Below are 15324 nucleotides of genomic sequence, written 5' to 3'. Positions count from 1 at the left end.
TGGGTAGAAGATGGGCTAACCAACAAGGTCACTTTTTTTGACTGGCAAAATTTGACAGTAGTATGGCACAGGGATCAATGCCAGTCTCAACTTTTTATAATTTAAATAAATGATGTGAATGAAGGCCTCATAGGTATGTTTGCTGATGTTGTCCATGTTTGAGGACAGCATAAGGAGGCTATAAAGAAATAGACTCAGTGAGCTGGCAAATCTCTGGTAAATGGAGTATAATGTAATTGGCAGAAGTAAGAAAACACATTTTACCAAAATGGCGAGAGACCGCAGAGCTTCTGGGTGAAAAGAAATCAGAATGTCTCAACGCACAGAATCACAATTAGGAGGAGATTGCTTGACTCATCATGTCTGTATCAGCTTTCTGAATGAACATAATTAGTGCCATTCTCCTGTCTTTTCCCCATAACCTTGAATATTGTTTCTATTTTGAAAGCCTTCTTGAATGCCTCAACGGAACCTGCCTCCACCACACTTCCAGGAAGAACATTCCAGACTCTCTCAACTCGCTTGACTGTATCTTTCTCACATCACATTTGCTTCTTGCAAGTTACTTTTTCTCTGTGCTCTCTAGTTCTCAACCTTTCTACAAGGGGGATGTTTATCCCAAACTACTCCTTGACTATGAAAAATTCTATCAAACTACCTTTTGGTTGTCTCCTCTTAAAGGAAAATAAATAAAACTTCTCCACACTATCCTCATAGCTGATGTTTCTCACTCCTGGAGCTAATCTTATGAACCTCTCTACGTTCCAACCAATAGTCACAACAAAAACAGAAATTGCTGGAAAAGTTCAGCAGTTCTGGCAGCACCTGTGAAGAGAAACTGGAGTTAACCTTTCAGGTTCAGTGACCCTTCCTCAGCACTCAACTCTGAGCAAGGGTCACCAGATCCAAAATGTTAACGTTGATTTCTCATCATAAATGCTGCCAGACCTGCTGACCTTTTCAGCAACATCTGTTTTTGTTTTGAATTTAAACAAGAAAGAAAATTCCAAGGAAAGATTAACTCAAGAACTTAAATATACTACCAAACTTTACCAACATGTGAAGTTTTTTTCAATTTTTACAATGCATTTGCATCCTTTCTAAAGTATGGCACCCAGAACTGCATGCATTACTTCAGTGAGGTCTAAGTAGTATCTTAAACACGATCAGCAAAACTGTTTTTTATTCATTTATGGATGCAGATGACAATGGCTGTGACAGCATTTAATGCCTGTCCCTAATTGCCTTTTGGAAGGTGTTAGTGTGCTGCCTTTTTGAACTACTGCAGACCATTTGGTATCAGTAGACCCACAATGCCATTGAGATGGAGTTCCTGAATTTTGAACCTGCAATATTGAAGAAATAGTAATATATTTCAATGTCAGGATGGGGGGGGGGGGTTTGATTTAAAGAGGAACTTCTAAGGTGAAGTTGTTCCCACGTAACTGCTGACCCTGCCTTTTAGTTAGACGTGGTAGTAGATTTGGAAGGTGCTGTCTAAGGAATATTGGTGAATTTCTGCAGTTCACCTTGTAAATGGCACACACAGTTGCTACTGAGTGTCAGTGGTGGTTGCTTGTAGATATGGTGCCAATCAGGTGAGTTGTTTTATCTTGGATGGTGTCAATCTTAAGTGTTAAGGTGTTCTCATCTAGGCAGGTGGGGAGTATTCTATCACACTTCTGACTTGCACCTTGTAGATGGTGGACAGACCTAGGGGAGTTAAGAGGTGAATTATGATGCTGGATTCCTAGTCTCTGAACTACTTTTGTAGCCGCTATGTTAAGATGGCTAACCCAGTTCAATTTCTGGTCAATAGCAACTCCAGGATGCCAATGGTGAAGGATTCAGTACTGCTAACAACATTGAATGCCAAAAAACAATGGGTAGATTCTCTCTTGTCATTGCTGGCATTTGTATGGTACAAATTTTACTGGATGTAAAATTTTGCTTACTGAGCTGGAAGGTTCACATTCAGACGTTTTGTCACCATTCTAGGTAACATCTTCAGTGAGCTTCCGGACAAAGCACTGCTGATGATTCCTGCTTTCTATGGCGAGTCCGGAGGCTCACTGAAGATATGGTGACGAAATGTCTGAACATGAACCTTCCAGTTCAGCGAGCACACCTACATCCAGAACCTTAACATGAGCTACAAATCTTTTCAAAACTCGCTAACAAATTTTACTTGCTACTTCTCAGCCCAAGTCTGGATATTGGCAAGGTCTTGCTGCATATGGACATGAACTGCTTCAGTATTTGAAAAGTCATAAATGGTGCGGAACTTTGCACAATTATCAGCGAACACCCCCACTTCTGACCTTTATGATAGAGGGAAGGTCATTGATGCAGCAGCTGATGATGACTGAGCCCAGGACATTACCCTGAAGAACTCCTGCAGGTGTCCTGGAATTGAGATGACAGATCTCCAACACCTTCCTTGTCGCCACGTATGGCTCCAACCTTCTTTCTCCTGTACTCTGCCCCTCTTTATAAGAAAGCATACAGCATCCAGGGCTTTAACTGCTCACCTTACCTGTCTTGCCACCTTTACTGACTTAGATACATATACACCCAGCTGCTCCTGCACATTTTTAAAATGCGGTTACCTCCATTGTCTTTCTACCAAAATGCACTGTCTAATACATCTCGGCATGGAACTTCATCTGCCACCTATCTGCCCAGGGAACCAAATGGTCAATCACTGTCATCCTCACCATTTCCAATGCTTCCACAATCTTTGTTTTTATCATCCATGAACATTGAAATTGTGCCCTGCAGTCCAAGATTACAGATACTTGTTAGAAAAAAAAGGCCTTAAGAATATCCGTTTATTATTATTCTTTGTTCCCTATCCGTCAGCCGGTTTAGCATCCATGTTGCTACTATCCCACTTGTTTCATGAGCTGTGACCTTCCACACAAATCTGTTAGCACTGTATTAAGCCCTTTTGAATGTTTACATAGCCACATCAACTACTTATCTGTCATAGTTCTGTTACAAATATACAACTCTACAACAAACTCCAGCAAATTAAACATTATTTTCCCTCAGGAAATCTGTGCTGGTTCTTCTTTATTAACCTTTTTTTCCATGTGGCTGTTAACTCTATCCTGAATAATTGTTTCAAAATCATTTCCCAACCACTGAAGTTAAACTGAGTGATCTGTAATTGCTAGGCATACATTTCATACAGCAAATAATTAAGAAAGAAAATAATGTGTTATTGTTTATTTTAAAGGGGACTGAATTCAAAAGTAAGTAGTTATGCTTTGATTATACAAGGTACTGGTGAGATGACATCCAGATTCATGTTCATAGTACCGGTCTCCTTATTTAAGAAATATTCTAAATATATCAATAGTTTTTCAGAGAAGATTTACTAGATAAATACCTGAAAAAGGTGTGGGCTATTATATGAAGGAAGGTTTGACAGGCTAGGCACGTACCTATTGGAGTTTAGAAGAATAAGACTTGAGAAGATCCTGAGAGGGGTTGACAAAGTAGACATGGAAAGAATGTTTTGTTTTCAAAATTCGGGATCTCTAATTTAAAACAGAGATGAGGAAGTTTTTTGTCCACTCAGAACCAAGGGTCACTGGAACTTCTTCCTCAAAAGGTGATGGGAGCAAAGTTGTTGAATACTTTTAAAGACAGATTCTTGATGAACAAGGGTTAAAAGTTTATCGGGGTAGGCAACGATATGGAGCAATCTGGTAGGTAGACCGAATAGCTTATTCCTGCTCCTAATTTGTAGAGAAGCTGACAACCATTTGCAGTCTCTTAAAGTTCCTATTGCTGGGGAATGACCTTTTGTAAGATGTTAACACATGTTCTTAGTAAGAACCAATAAGATCCAAATCACGTATCAAAAGTTGAGGGCACCCTGCTAAGAATTAAAGGAAGCCCAACTGTCAGGTAAAAATGACTTTACCTCACAGACAGAGGGCTACAGCCAAATAGCAAATATGAACTCAAAGGCAACAAACATCTTGCTCAATCTACGAGAATGCATAGACCGTCTCACCAGTGCTCTTCATTAGTTGCTAACATTCCCCTTTAACCAACAGTACTTTGAACCACAGAACAGTCTAAAGTTCCATAATAAAAATCTCTTACATGAACAAATTGCAGTCTTTAAGGTCACTTTACATCGTTTGTGTTCTTAATTAGCTCTTCTCAAAGAGGATGTTGGTTTCAACTCTTCAAAACTGGGTACTGTGCATAACAACAGGTAATTCACCCACTGCCTCAAGTACACACTGTAAAGCCCAGAAATCCCAGGTGGGCATTTACGTAAACCAGCTTTGATTGAGCACGTTATACTGATCATTCTTAAAAGTTCACTGTGGGGAAGGTTGAGAACTATAACTATAGCACTCGCTCTGCCTACACCTAATGAAAGATAGCAGCAGTGCTATTTGCCAACGGAAGCAAAAGAGGAGACAGGCAGTCTGAACTTGGTCTCACAATGCATTTCAAATTACACAGTTCTCATGATGGCAGAAAAGTTTTTTTGGAAAAAAGGAACAAGGTTCCAAGATTTAACCCAATGGATAGACATAGTCTGAAGTGTCACATAGAAGTAAACCAATGGAAGACTAGGGTTATACAATAAGCCCTGTAAAAGCAAACACATTGAAGACTACACATATTTTATGAAATAAAAAAAGGCATGCACCATCAGAGACACATCTGGAAGTACTAAGCATAGATGTTAACTATTAAGAATTAACTTCTCCTCGAACATTGTTTTTTTGAAAAGTTGTGTAATGGTTCAGAAGAAGTCCATTTGCTTTCTATTAAAATTGGACCAAACACAGTAGGGCATACATTATTTTTAAAAAGCTGCTTACATTTCAGGCATTCAGATTTTAAGGCTCCATGTACTACAAGAAACACTAAAATGTGCCAACCCTTCAGGACAGGAGAGAATGGCAAGGAGGAAAAGCACATGTGACTTTGGCCACTTCTGTTTGGTATGTTTCCAGTAAAGTGTTTTTTCTGCTTGGCCATCAGGTGATGCCACTGAGCAATCCAGATAGATATTAATTGCTGCAATTTGCAGCAAAAAGGAGGGGCAGTGAATACCGGAGGTAAAACAATTAAGAACAGCAATAAGATAGATTCATAAAACCATAAAACTCAATCATTACCTGAAGCCTAATAATCTTATTAGCCAGCAATATTTTACAGTATATACTGTAAATGCTGTTTTATTGCACATACAAACTCTAAATTCTAACTGACTTTTTAAGAATCATTTTCCACTATTTCCAACAGCATAATTGTTCAGCTTTTTTCACTAACTAAGGTAAACACAAAACTGTCGCATCAACAGAAAAACCTACTTAAACGAAGAGGTGAGGTATCTTCGCTGGATGACCACATTTGTTCGGATAAATAACTGCTGCTCTTCAGCAAGGTTGCTGATTCCTCAGGATTATACTCTATTGTGAAGTGCTCCTGTTTCACCTTTTTCAGTGGGGTCAGCTTCAGTTTTTTCAGTGGTGGCGGGGAGAAAAATTGCCCCTGAACCTTTTTCGGCACTAGTGATCCTGATGGAACCTGCCCGACAGATGGAATGGTCAGGCTAAACTTGGATGATTTACCCGGAGAGGGCGAGAAGGGTTCACTCTGCAGGGCCTGCATTGATGCTGGCTTTGAGGGCATTTTGAGCTCAGGTGTGAGAGGCGAGTCGAGAGGATGCATTTTCCTTTTCATAAGCTCCTTCAATGTGTCTATTGGCGAACCGTTAACTGTCCATTCAGTCACCCCAAACTGCCTCAGGTGTGACCTTGCGTGACTCGACAGCCCTTTGCGGTTCTCAAAGTAATCACCGCAAAATTCACAACGCGTCTCTTTGCTAGGCGCTGAATCAATTGCTGTAAATGAAACAAAGGGGAAATTGCAATGAACATTTTTTAACGGTTTCCCCATAAATTGAAAGTGAAATTCTTTGGCCCACTTTAGGTCTCCTTATGCCATAAGCTTTTCCTTGCCCGACAAGGTTCAACCAGGACAGTACTGCTTCTAGGCATGGGGAAAAAGGCTTGGGCTACTATCATTCCTAAAGGTATACAACTCAGCCTTTATTTGCTGTATCTAGCTTGACATGGCTTTGTAAGGGTATGGGTCACATCTATGCACCGCTTTATTACTATAACATGGTTACCAGGCCACCACTGCTCACACACTCCCACCAAAATCACCTTGCCTGCCTGTTTAAGCCTCAACTCTTATCTACAGTGATAGAAACAATCTTTTAAGTCTACTTCCACAGAGAACATAACATCCTAGCAGCTCAAGTAAATGATGATTTTTCACATACGTGAGACTAAGCCATGTGAATTTGACAACACGTACTAGAAAACTATCAAAATGTGAGGGAACCATCATGGCAAAATCTGACTCACTTAAGATCCAATCTCACCTAACATCCAGACATGTACACTCATCTGCAGAATCAATAGCCCAAAACTGGAATCCAGTTATGTTCCCCCCTCCCTAACATCTGAGGTTAACTAAGCAGATATGAAATCTTTATACTCTGTAACAGTGTAGTACACAACACCGTTACAGAATGAGCTGAAAAGAGCAACTTGACTTTCTTTCTCAGAGCCTCACTAGAAACTGGACAAAGGAGGTAGGAAAAGAAAGCAAACGCTGCAAGATTTTCAACAGCTTTCAGAGTTCGTTTGTATTCCAACTCCAATCCCTTCAACTTGCCACCCACCAAAATTACAAATGAAATTGGAAACTTGTGTACATTGCGAGTCCAGGATACAATGGCACTTTGGCATTTCAATGCAACAAAATAACTAAAATCATTTGTATGCATTTCTAATCAATTCACCTTTTCACGTCTTTGCTTTGCTATGAAAGCATGGTAATACTTTCAAGTGGCTGCATGCACAAGGCAGTGCATTCCAATATCAATTTCTAATCGAAGTAAGTCTAATACAGAAATAGTTACGACAATTCACCTAACACATTTCTCTTAAATAACTGAAAGCAACATAACAGGTATCTAAACTACTGTGCTCCACTGTCTACTGTAATGGATAGTGCTATATTGTGAAAGCTTGATAAAGAAAAGCATCACTCAACAGATTGCACAGTTGTTTCCTCATACCTCTCCAATGTACCCTTGATTTCTAAGTGTCAGCTTTGTCCAGTTGTAGCACTCTTGGTTCCAAGTCAGCAGTTTGTGGGTTCAAGCCAAATCCAAGGCATCCACACATAATCTAGGTCGATACTTCAGTGCAATATAGAGATGCTATATCTTCCAGAATAGACGCAAAGTGCCTTTTCAGGCATATTTAACAGATTGCATTGCATCTTTTCAAAGAACTGGGAATTCTCCCAGTGTCCTGCCCAGTATTCAAATAACATCATCAAAACATATCAATTGGTTATTGCTATATGTGGGACCTTGCTAAACCACCCACAAAGCAACTGTAATTATACTCAACAAACATAATTCAACAGCTAAGCACTTTTGAATGTTGAGAGGATATGAGAAGCATTATTTAAAATGCAGTTTAGGTCTTTCTCACCTGGTTGAAAGATGAACAATATAAACCTGAAAGCAGAACAAACCATTGGACTTATCAAATGTGTAATTTTAAACAGCCTTGCTAATCCTGGTTTTATGAATAAATGCTTCCTCTCATTAAATTATCAGTTCACCAGCCCCTCAAATAATGCTCATTGCTTACATCCTCATTTCCAACCATCACTCTTAAAATTTCTTCTTTCCCATTCCAGCTAATAGCTTCCCTACTTCTGCTCTCAGAAGGGATGGGGGAAATAGTCTGGCTCACAGGCATTCCTAGAAAGATGCCAGTGACTCTGCCCCTGGGTCATTCTGATGAGAAGCTATATTTCCTTGGATTACAAAAACAGCATCTTGCCCACCTATCACTAATTAATATCTTACACAGATTTATAGGTGAAGATGGCCAATAGGTTTCTGCAGCCAGTTCATTATTAGGTCTCGAAGCCTGAGAAATCCCAGATTCCATATGCACACTCATAGTGACTTGCTTCAGCTTCTTCTGTGGTGACACCGAAGAGGATGTTAGAGATGTTTTCTTGTTGACAGGTGATCCTAATTTGAAATTAGTCCTTTCTGCTTTGAGGGTAGACACCTTAGGGTAGCTGTGCGTTTTCTTTATTGGCAACATGGATGACAAAGCACTCTGAATTCCTTTTTTCTTAATGAATTCATTTAAAGCTTCAATCGGAGATCCTTTAGAATCCACATCCACCGCTCCAAAGTGCCTCAAGTGAGCTCGGGAATGGCTCGACAGCCCCTTCCGGGTTTCAAAGCAGGCACCACACAACCGACAGCTTATGTGTTCACTGTTTACTGCTGTGAATGAAAGAGAGAAGTCGTATTTAACACCGTTAGAACGGCACCTGTGTTATGTTCATTAACCTCTCATACACTTCATTGATGCATCTAAAGAGCATTTTGCGGCTCTAAGCAATAATACAGGAACCAAACTATATAGAACTTACATTTCATTGATTTAAGTGATGGAAATTTAGGGCTGAAAAATAAGTCTGTCTTTCAACTAATCAGACCAATTTGGAAATTCCTAGCTCCACTACAAGGCCTGTGCTATTTTAACTCAGCTGGAATTCTGGTAGAGCTACCATCTAGCTTGCCTCTCTAGCTGTGAATAAGGAATAAACTCCAATCAGTCAGGGATTATGTTCCTATAATCACTATTCAGGAGCTTTCATGTGGAGATGACTGTGCATGAGGATGCACAGTTCACATATGAAGTCCATGAACTTGAAAATGCAGCCAATTTAGTAGAACCCTGGTGGGCTGCCAGTTTGCAGGGAACCCCAGTGCATCCTGGACTTTGATTGGCAAGGGTTGCTGCTCAGGGTAGAAAGGGCAGGATTATCAATTAACAAATCCCATACATCATTTGAAGTATAATATTACTGAAGGCACTGAGCACCTGTGTATTCTTGACTGCTAAATCTTGGTCACTCAGCAAGAGGATAAAAGTTTGTGTAAATAAAATTAAAGGCACTTGTGGGGAAGTTTGACCAACAGCAGCTTTGTCAAAGTACATCGGAATAAATTTTATGATTAAAAAATTCAAAAGCATATTTTTGAGGGGCAAGGGTGAGAGTTTAGCAAAGGTAGTAAATAAAGACTAACACAAGCACTGACCAATTTGTCCATGATTATTATTTTAACTGGGTAGGCAATTATGAAGCAGTAACACAGAACAAACTCTACATCACTGAAGCAATATAGGTCAAAGTGCCACATGCAAGTCAACCCCTTACTTCCACCCTTCCTACCTAAACTAAAAGGCAGCAGTGATCGATGCAATAGAACTCATACAAAAAACAAGCAAAGTTTCAGGAATCACAGGCAACCATCACCATTACAAAATAAAAGCTCAACAACATACACGGAAACACAAAGCATCACAGACAGAAGAGGTTCTGCAGTGCAACCATGCAAACAGCAGCACAGACAAAAAACACAAAGCCAAGCCAGTGCCTGAGCAAATGCAAATAGCCAGAACTCGTAAAAGCAATGAAATAAGTTGGTGCTATTCTAAAAACAAATGGGCATGTTTCATACCACAAAATATTTGAGGATTTTCTGATGGAACGCAATGTTACAGTGATCAGCACATGAAATTAGCAGGTGCCCCTCAACTTCAATACTGAATATCTGATGCAAAAGCTGGCATTCAAACTTAGCCAACACTAAGGGTGGTCTTTAAATTTCCAGAATTATACATATGTCCTTAAAGAGAATGTTAAAGAGAAACAAGAACTTGTTTAAATTTTTAAAAATCCCTCAGTAAGCTAAATAACTAAAAGATAAATTTTGAAAACAGCTAACAAGAACCAGGCCAAACTGGCAGTTACAGTACAAGAGCAGTGGAATCTCCAGTAAACAAGTTAAGTTTGATTATCAATCTCAACTGGATGCAAACTGGAGGAAGTTACTTTGAGGGGGGTGGGGGGTATTGGAGGTGGTGCTGCTGAAATTTGCCAAAAAAGAAGTTCCTGCCCATCACATTCAAGACAGAAAGACAGATATATTAACAAAAAGCCAACCCTGACATCTGCAGCAACTTTGGAACATCTTCATAACATTGGTAAATCTACAATATAAAGACAATTGATGGCAGACTCTATAAATATCCCAATAACTTAAGCATAAAAGCTTATATGGTAGGATTTTAAAAAACACAGGGTACTTACCTTGGTGTACTGATCTTTTGAACTAAGATTGTACTTTACATACCATGTGGTATCATCATGCATTCAAATAACTTCTGAGTCATACCTGCCTTTAAGACTTCATTCAAAATCCACAAGATCCTTTCTTAATGTATGGTAAATCATTCCTCAAGTTAATTCCAGGACTCTCAATCAGAGAATAGTACAATGACCAAGGACCCCTATTACCCACAGAAAGAGAAATATGCATTCTCAGCTATTCCCAAATGGATCTAAATACTAGACGCTTGGCATCAAAAAAGCTGAAAGGCATCGATTAAGAAAAGCTATGTAATCAAATTCAATGAAAAAGGCATTTATGTAAATAATGTCCATAAATCAAAGGATAAAATTTCAAATCTATCTTGGAGAACAAACCCATGTCCCATGCAGACTATTATTTAACTGATATTCCTCTCAAAACAGTTAAGATTAGATTACTTACAGTATGAAAACAGGCCCTTCAGCCCAACAAGTCCACACCGACCCTCCAAAGAGCAACCTGCCCGGACCCATTCCTCTACATTTATCCCTTCACCTAACACTACGGGCAATTTAGCATGGCCAATACACCTAACATGCATATTTTTGGACTATGGGAGGAAACCGGAGCACCTGGAGGAAACCCACGCAGACAAGGGGAGAATGTGCAAACTTCACACAGACAGTTACCTGAGGCGAGAATTGAACCTGGGTCTCTGGCGCTGTGAGGCAGCAGTGCTAAGCACTGTGCCACCATGCCGCCCATAGTTAATAAAATTTAAATTGTTTGTTAATATTTATAAAATATTTACAGCAGTGTGTTAGGGAATGTTTTTATTTGAGAAAGTCAGTGGATTTTCTCAAGTGATAATCCATTTTTGTTATTCTATACGATTAAAAAAAGGGCCACTTATGGAACTGGTACACATTCCATACGTTATAGCTTCCATATTGACTAGAAGTTCACAATTTTATGCCATCTCTTCAGGACGGCATCCTTGTAAGAGGATTCGCAGTAGGTTAAAATCTTCGAGTAAAAAATGAGGTCTGCAGATGCTGGAGATCACAGCTGCAAATGTGTTGCTGGTCAAAGCACAGCAGGTTAGGCAGCATCTCAGGAATAGAGAATTCAACGTTTCGAGCATAAGCCCTTCATCATCTCTTCAGGACAACTTGGTACAGAGGCTAATTTGTATGGTGGCTGTACAGCATTAGCTGATGTAGTGAACTGTTGTAATTATACTATTGTGCACTTGTACTGCACACTGGATTTTGAATTATTTACTGTCGTACAAGGAGCTGTCAAGATGAAACTAACAGACCAGGAATCTACAGAAGCCTTTGGATAAAATGGGCAACAATTGAGAAGGAAAACGGATGTGGCAAGAATACCTAAAGGTGGCACAGTAATAATTAAAAATGAAGCAGAAAAGGATCTGGGTCTGATGACCAATTCTGCAAACCCCACACTGCACTTTAACTGGTGTCAGTAAAATCTGCTTTAAAGAAAAAAAATTAAGACAATATCTGGTGCAGTTGAATATAGAAGGATGAGTTGTTAAAATTTTGCCATGTGGGCCTGACTGCCATTTCAAAATTCTGCTCAGATTTGGTTACCAAGACATTCAAAGCATGGAAGAGTCATGGTTCAGTGAAGAGTCCCAAACCAGGATGATAACATGAAATGATGCAGGTGCACAGCAATGCTCACATGAAATGGTGGCAACTGAAAAGGAAATTTATGGAACTAAACAAAATACAAAAAGCTAGATAAAGAGAAATCTAGAGGGCTCCTTAAAGTCTGTCAGAGTAAAGGGTGTCAACTAAAATCAGGGCAGATATCAAAAATATCTTTCAGACAGAGTGCCAACACTTGGAACAGCAATCTAGTGTAATGGAGATACAAATCTTATGTAATTAAGGGACAGCACCATCCCCTGAATAGGAATTTAGATTTGTTACGCAATAATAAACTCATCAATTCAGATTTTTAATTTCTATATTCTTTAAAATTCTTTCACCAGATGTGAGCATTGCTGACAATACCAGCAGTTGCTGCTACTCCCTAATTGCTCTAAAACGGAATGACTTGCTTGACTATTTCCAAGGGTAGTTAATAGTCAACCATGTGGGTCTGGAATCACATATTGGCTCAACTGCATAAGGATGGCAGATTTTCTTCCTGAAGGGACATCAGTGAACCAGGTGGATTTTTTTACAATAATTGATGATACTTGTCATCAAATCTAGTTTTAAATTCCAGACCTCTTTATTTTAAATTCTGTCAGCTGCCATGGTAGGATTTGAACCTGTGGGTAACCTTAGCCTCTGGATTACTCAGGAGGAGAAAGTGAGGACTGCAGATGCTGGAGATACTCCGGATTACTCATTCAATGGCATTAATTCTATATCACCATCTCAACTGTGAGTTAATGCAGTAATCATGATCCCATGACTGCAAAACTTGAGCCATTTTTCTGATACCAGAATTTCTATCTGTGAACGATACTCCAACTTTGCCCACACACATTTTAATGAGTTAATGCACCAGAATTTGGCTCCTTTTGGTAATTGAGATAAAATGTCAACCTGAGCTCTGCCATTTTAATTGAGGCTGGAGAGAAAGCTGGTCCACTTGGGAAATTATTTTGCACTGTAAGTGTAGCGTGTCATAAGCTGTCATATGTCAATTCAGAGCTGCTCACAAACTAATGGCAAATTTCTATGGCTTATAATTCCTTTGCTTAGGAGGACGTATTTGGAAAGGCAAGGACTGATTAGGGATAGTCAACATATTTTTGGGTGTGGGAAATCATGTGTCACAAACTTGATTGAGTTTTTTGAAGAAGTAACAAAGGAGTGATGAGGGCATAGCAATGGACGTGACCCATATGGACTTCAGTAAGATGTTCGACAAGTTTCCCCATGGGAGACTGGTTAACGAGGTTAGTTCTCATGGGATACAGGGAAAACTAGCCATTTAGATACAGAACTGGCTCGAAGGTAGAAGACAGGGTGGCGGTGGAGTGTTTTTTCTCAGACTGGAGGCAAATGACCAGTGGAGAGCCAGAAGGATTGTCGCTGGGTCCACTACTTTCTGTCATTTACATAAATGATTTGAATGTGAACCTAGGAGGGATGGTTAGTAGGTTTGCAGACTGCAGCAAAACCAGAGGTGTGGTGAACAGCGAAGAAGGTTACCTCAGGTTACAACAGGATCTTGATCAGATGGGTCAGTGGCCTGAGGAGTGGCAGATAGGAATTTAATTCAGATAAATGCGAGGTGTTGCTTTTTGGGAAAGCAAATCTTAGCAGGACTTATACATTTAATGGTAATGTGCTGGGAAGTGTTGCTAGAGTGCAGGTTCATAGCTCATTGAAAGTAGAGTTGCAGGTAGATAGGAGAGTGAAAAAGGTGTTTCATATGCATTCCTTTATTGGTCAGAGTATTGAGTATAAGAATTGGGAGATCATGTTGCGGCTGTACAGGACGTTGGTTAGGCCACTGTTAGAATACTGCATGCAATTCTGGTCTCCTTCCTATTGGAAGGATGTTGTGAAACTTTAAAGGGTTCAGAAATGATTTGCAAGGATGCTGCCAGGATTGGAGAACTTGAGCTATAGGGAGAGGCTGAACAAGCTAGAGCTGTTTTCCCTAGAGTGTCAGAGGCTGAAGGGTGACCTTATGAGGTTTATAAAATCATGAGGGGCATTGATAGGTTAAATAGGCAGTCTTTTCCCTGGTGTGGGGGAGTCCAGAACTAGAGGGCATAGGTTTAAGGTTTAGGGTGAGAGGGGAATGATATGAAAGAGACCTAAGGGACAATTTGTTCATGCAGAGGGTAGTGAGTGTATGGAATTAGCTGCCAGAGGAAGTGGTGGAGGCTGGTACAAATGCAACATTTAAAAGTTATCTGGATGGGTAAATGAATAGGAAGGGTTTAGAGTGATATGGGCCACGTGCTGGCAAATAGGACTAGATAAGGTGGGATTACTGGTCAGCATGGACGAGTTGGACTGAAGGGTCTGTTTCCATGCTGTACGTCTCTATGACTGTACAATAGCACTGGTATACATTGAAAGTTACATCAGAATTGAAAGCCAAGCTAAGGGGCTTAAATATTTATAAACTTAATCACATCAGGTACTAGGCATTTTGGTACGCTCTCATGGATATGAGGTTACTTATGATGATCTCTGTTCAAATTTTATCTAGAACAGAATGACAGACTGTTGTTCCATTCAGCATGCTCCAAATACTCAGAGGACATCAAATTTCAGACTGAAAGCTATTAGCACCCAAATTTATAAAATTAACTTATTCCGAGATCTGAGCTAATTGAAGGACCCACTGTGGAGTTACGCTCTCCAAGGTTCTCCTCACTTTAAGCAGAAATGCTGTTGATGGATAGGTAAGAAAGGTATATATCACAACCAAACTATGAAATCATGCTCAAAGGAATGAAAATTTCTGCAGTGTTTGCACTATATCTAGGAGCGAAGGAAGTAGATCAAACCAAAGGTTTTTATGCAACATGTTTCAAGGTCAGAGGTCAATTCTGTTTGGGAGAAAATTGTCATCAAGTGGTTCTACAGTCATGTCTTAAAAAGTGCTTTGTATGCAAGCTCTTGAAAGAAAAAGCCTCAACATTCTAATTCTCTCAAGAGGTTAAGATTACATGTCCTTAAGTTTGGGACACAGATACACCAAAGCCAAAGTGGCAATATCACTAAAATGATGCAGACATCTATTTTTTTGATCTGGAGAGACTGACGTGACTGCACAAGGCTCAGTGTAAATCCTAGCAAGGTAGAACACCACCAGTAAACAAAAAAGAAAATCTGTTTTAAAAGTCTTCAGATTTGAGAGAGGTTAACAGTTATAATAGTCTGGGAAAGAATCTGTCACGTATGTGTGACTAATCCTGATTTTCATTACGAAGATGAAATTTCTTGCAGGCACTTCCACTACTTATCCATATGTGAGTATAACCAAGTTCTATCCCTACCCTTCAATGCAAAATAAAACTGAATGCCTCCCTCCCAATATCTGAACAAATAAAGTGCATG

At 39.7% G+C, this 15324-nt stretch overlaps 1 protein-coding gene across 1 annotated transcript in view; it reads right to left on the bottom strand.

Moving 5' to 3' along the window:
• The window catches only part of LOC132835872 (uncharacterized), a 128214-nt gene that overhangs the window by 46055 nt on the left and 66835 nt on the right, over nucleotides 1–15324 (bottom strand). The window contains exons 7-8 of the mRNA XM_060854970.1: nucleotides 7943–8377; nucleotides 5352–5885 (exon numbers count right to left, since the gene is read on the bottom strand). Coding sequence (XP_060710953.1) covers nucleotides 5352–5885; nucleotides 7943–8377 — 969 coding nt within the window. The remainder of the gene's footprint in view (nucleotides 1–5351; nucleotides 5886–7942; nucleotides 8378–15324) is intronic.

The sequence above is a fragment of the Hemiscyllium ocellatum genome, chromosome 45 (assembly GCF_020745735.1).
Source record: "Hemiscyllium ocellatum isolate sHemOce1 chromosome 45, sHemOce1.pat.X.cur, whole genome shotgun sequence".
NCBI lineage: Eukaryota > Metazoa > Chordata > Chondrichthyes > Orectolobiformes > Hemiscylliidae > Hemiscyllium > Hemiscyllium ocellatum.
Note: the sequence above shows the minus strand (reverse complement) of the source record. Positions and strands in the feature narration are given on the sequence as shown.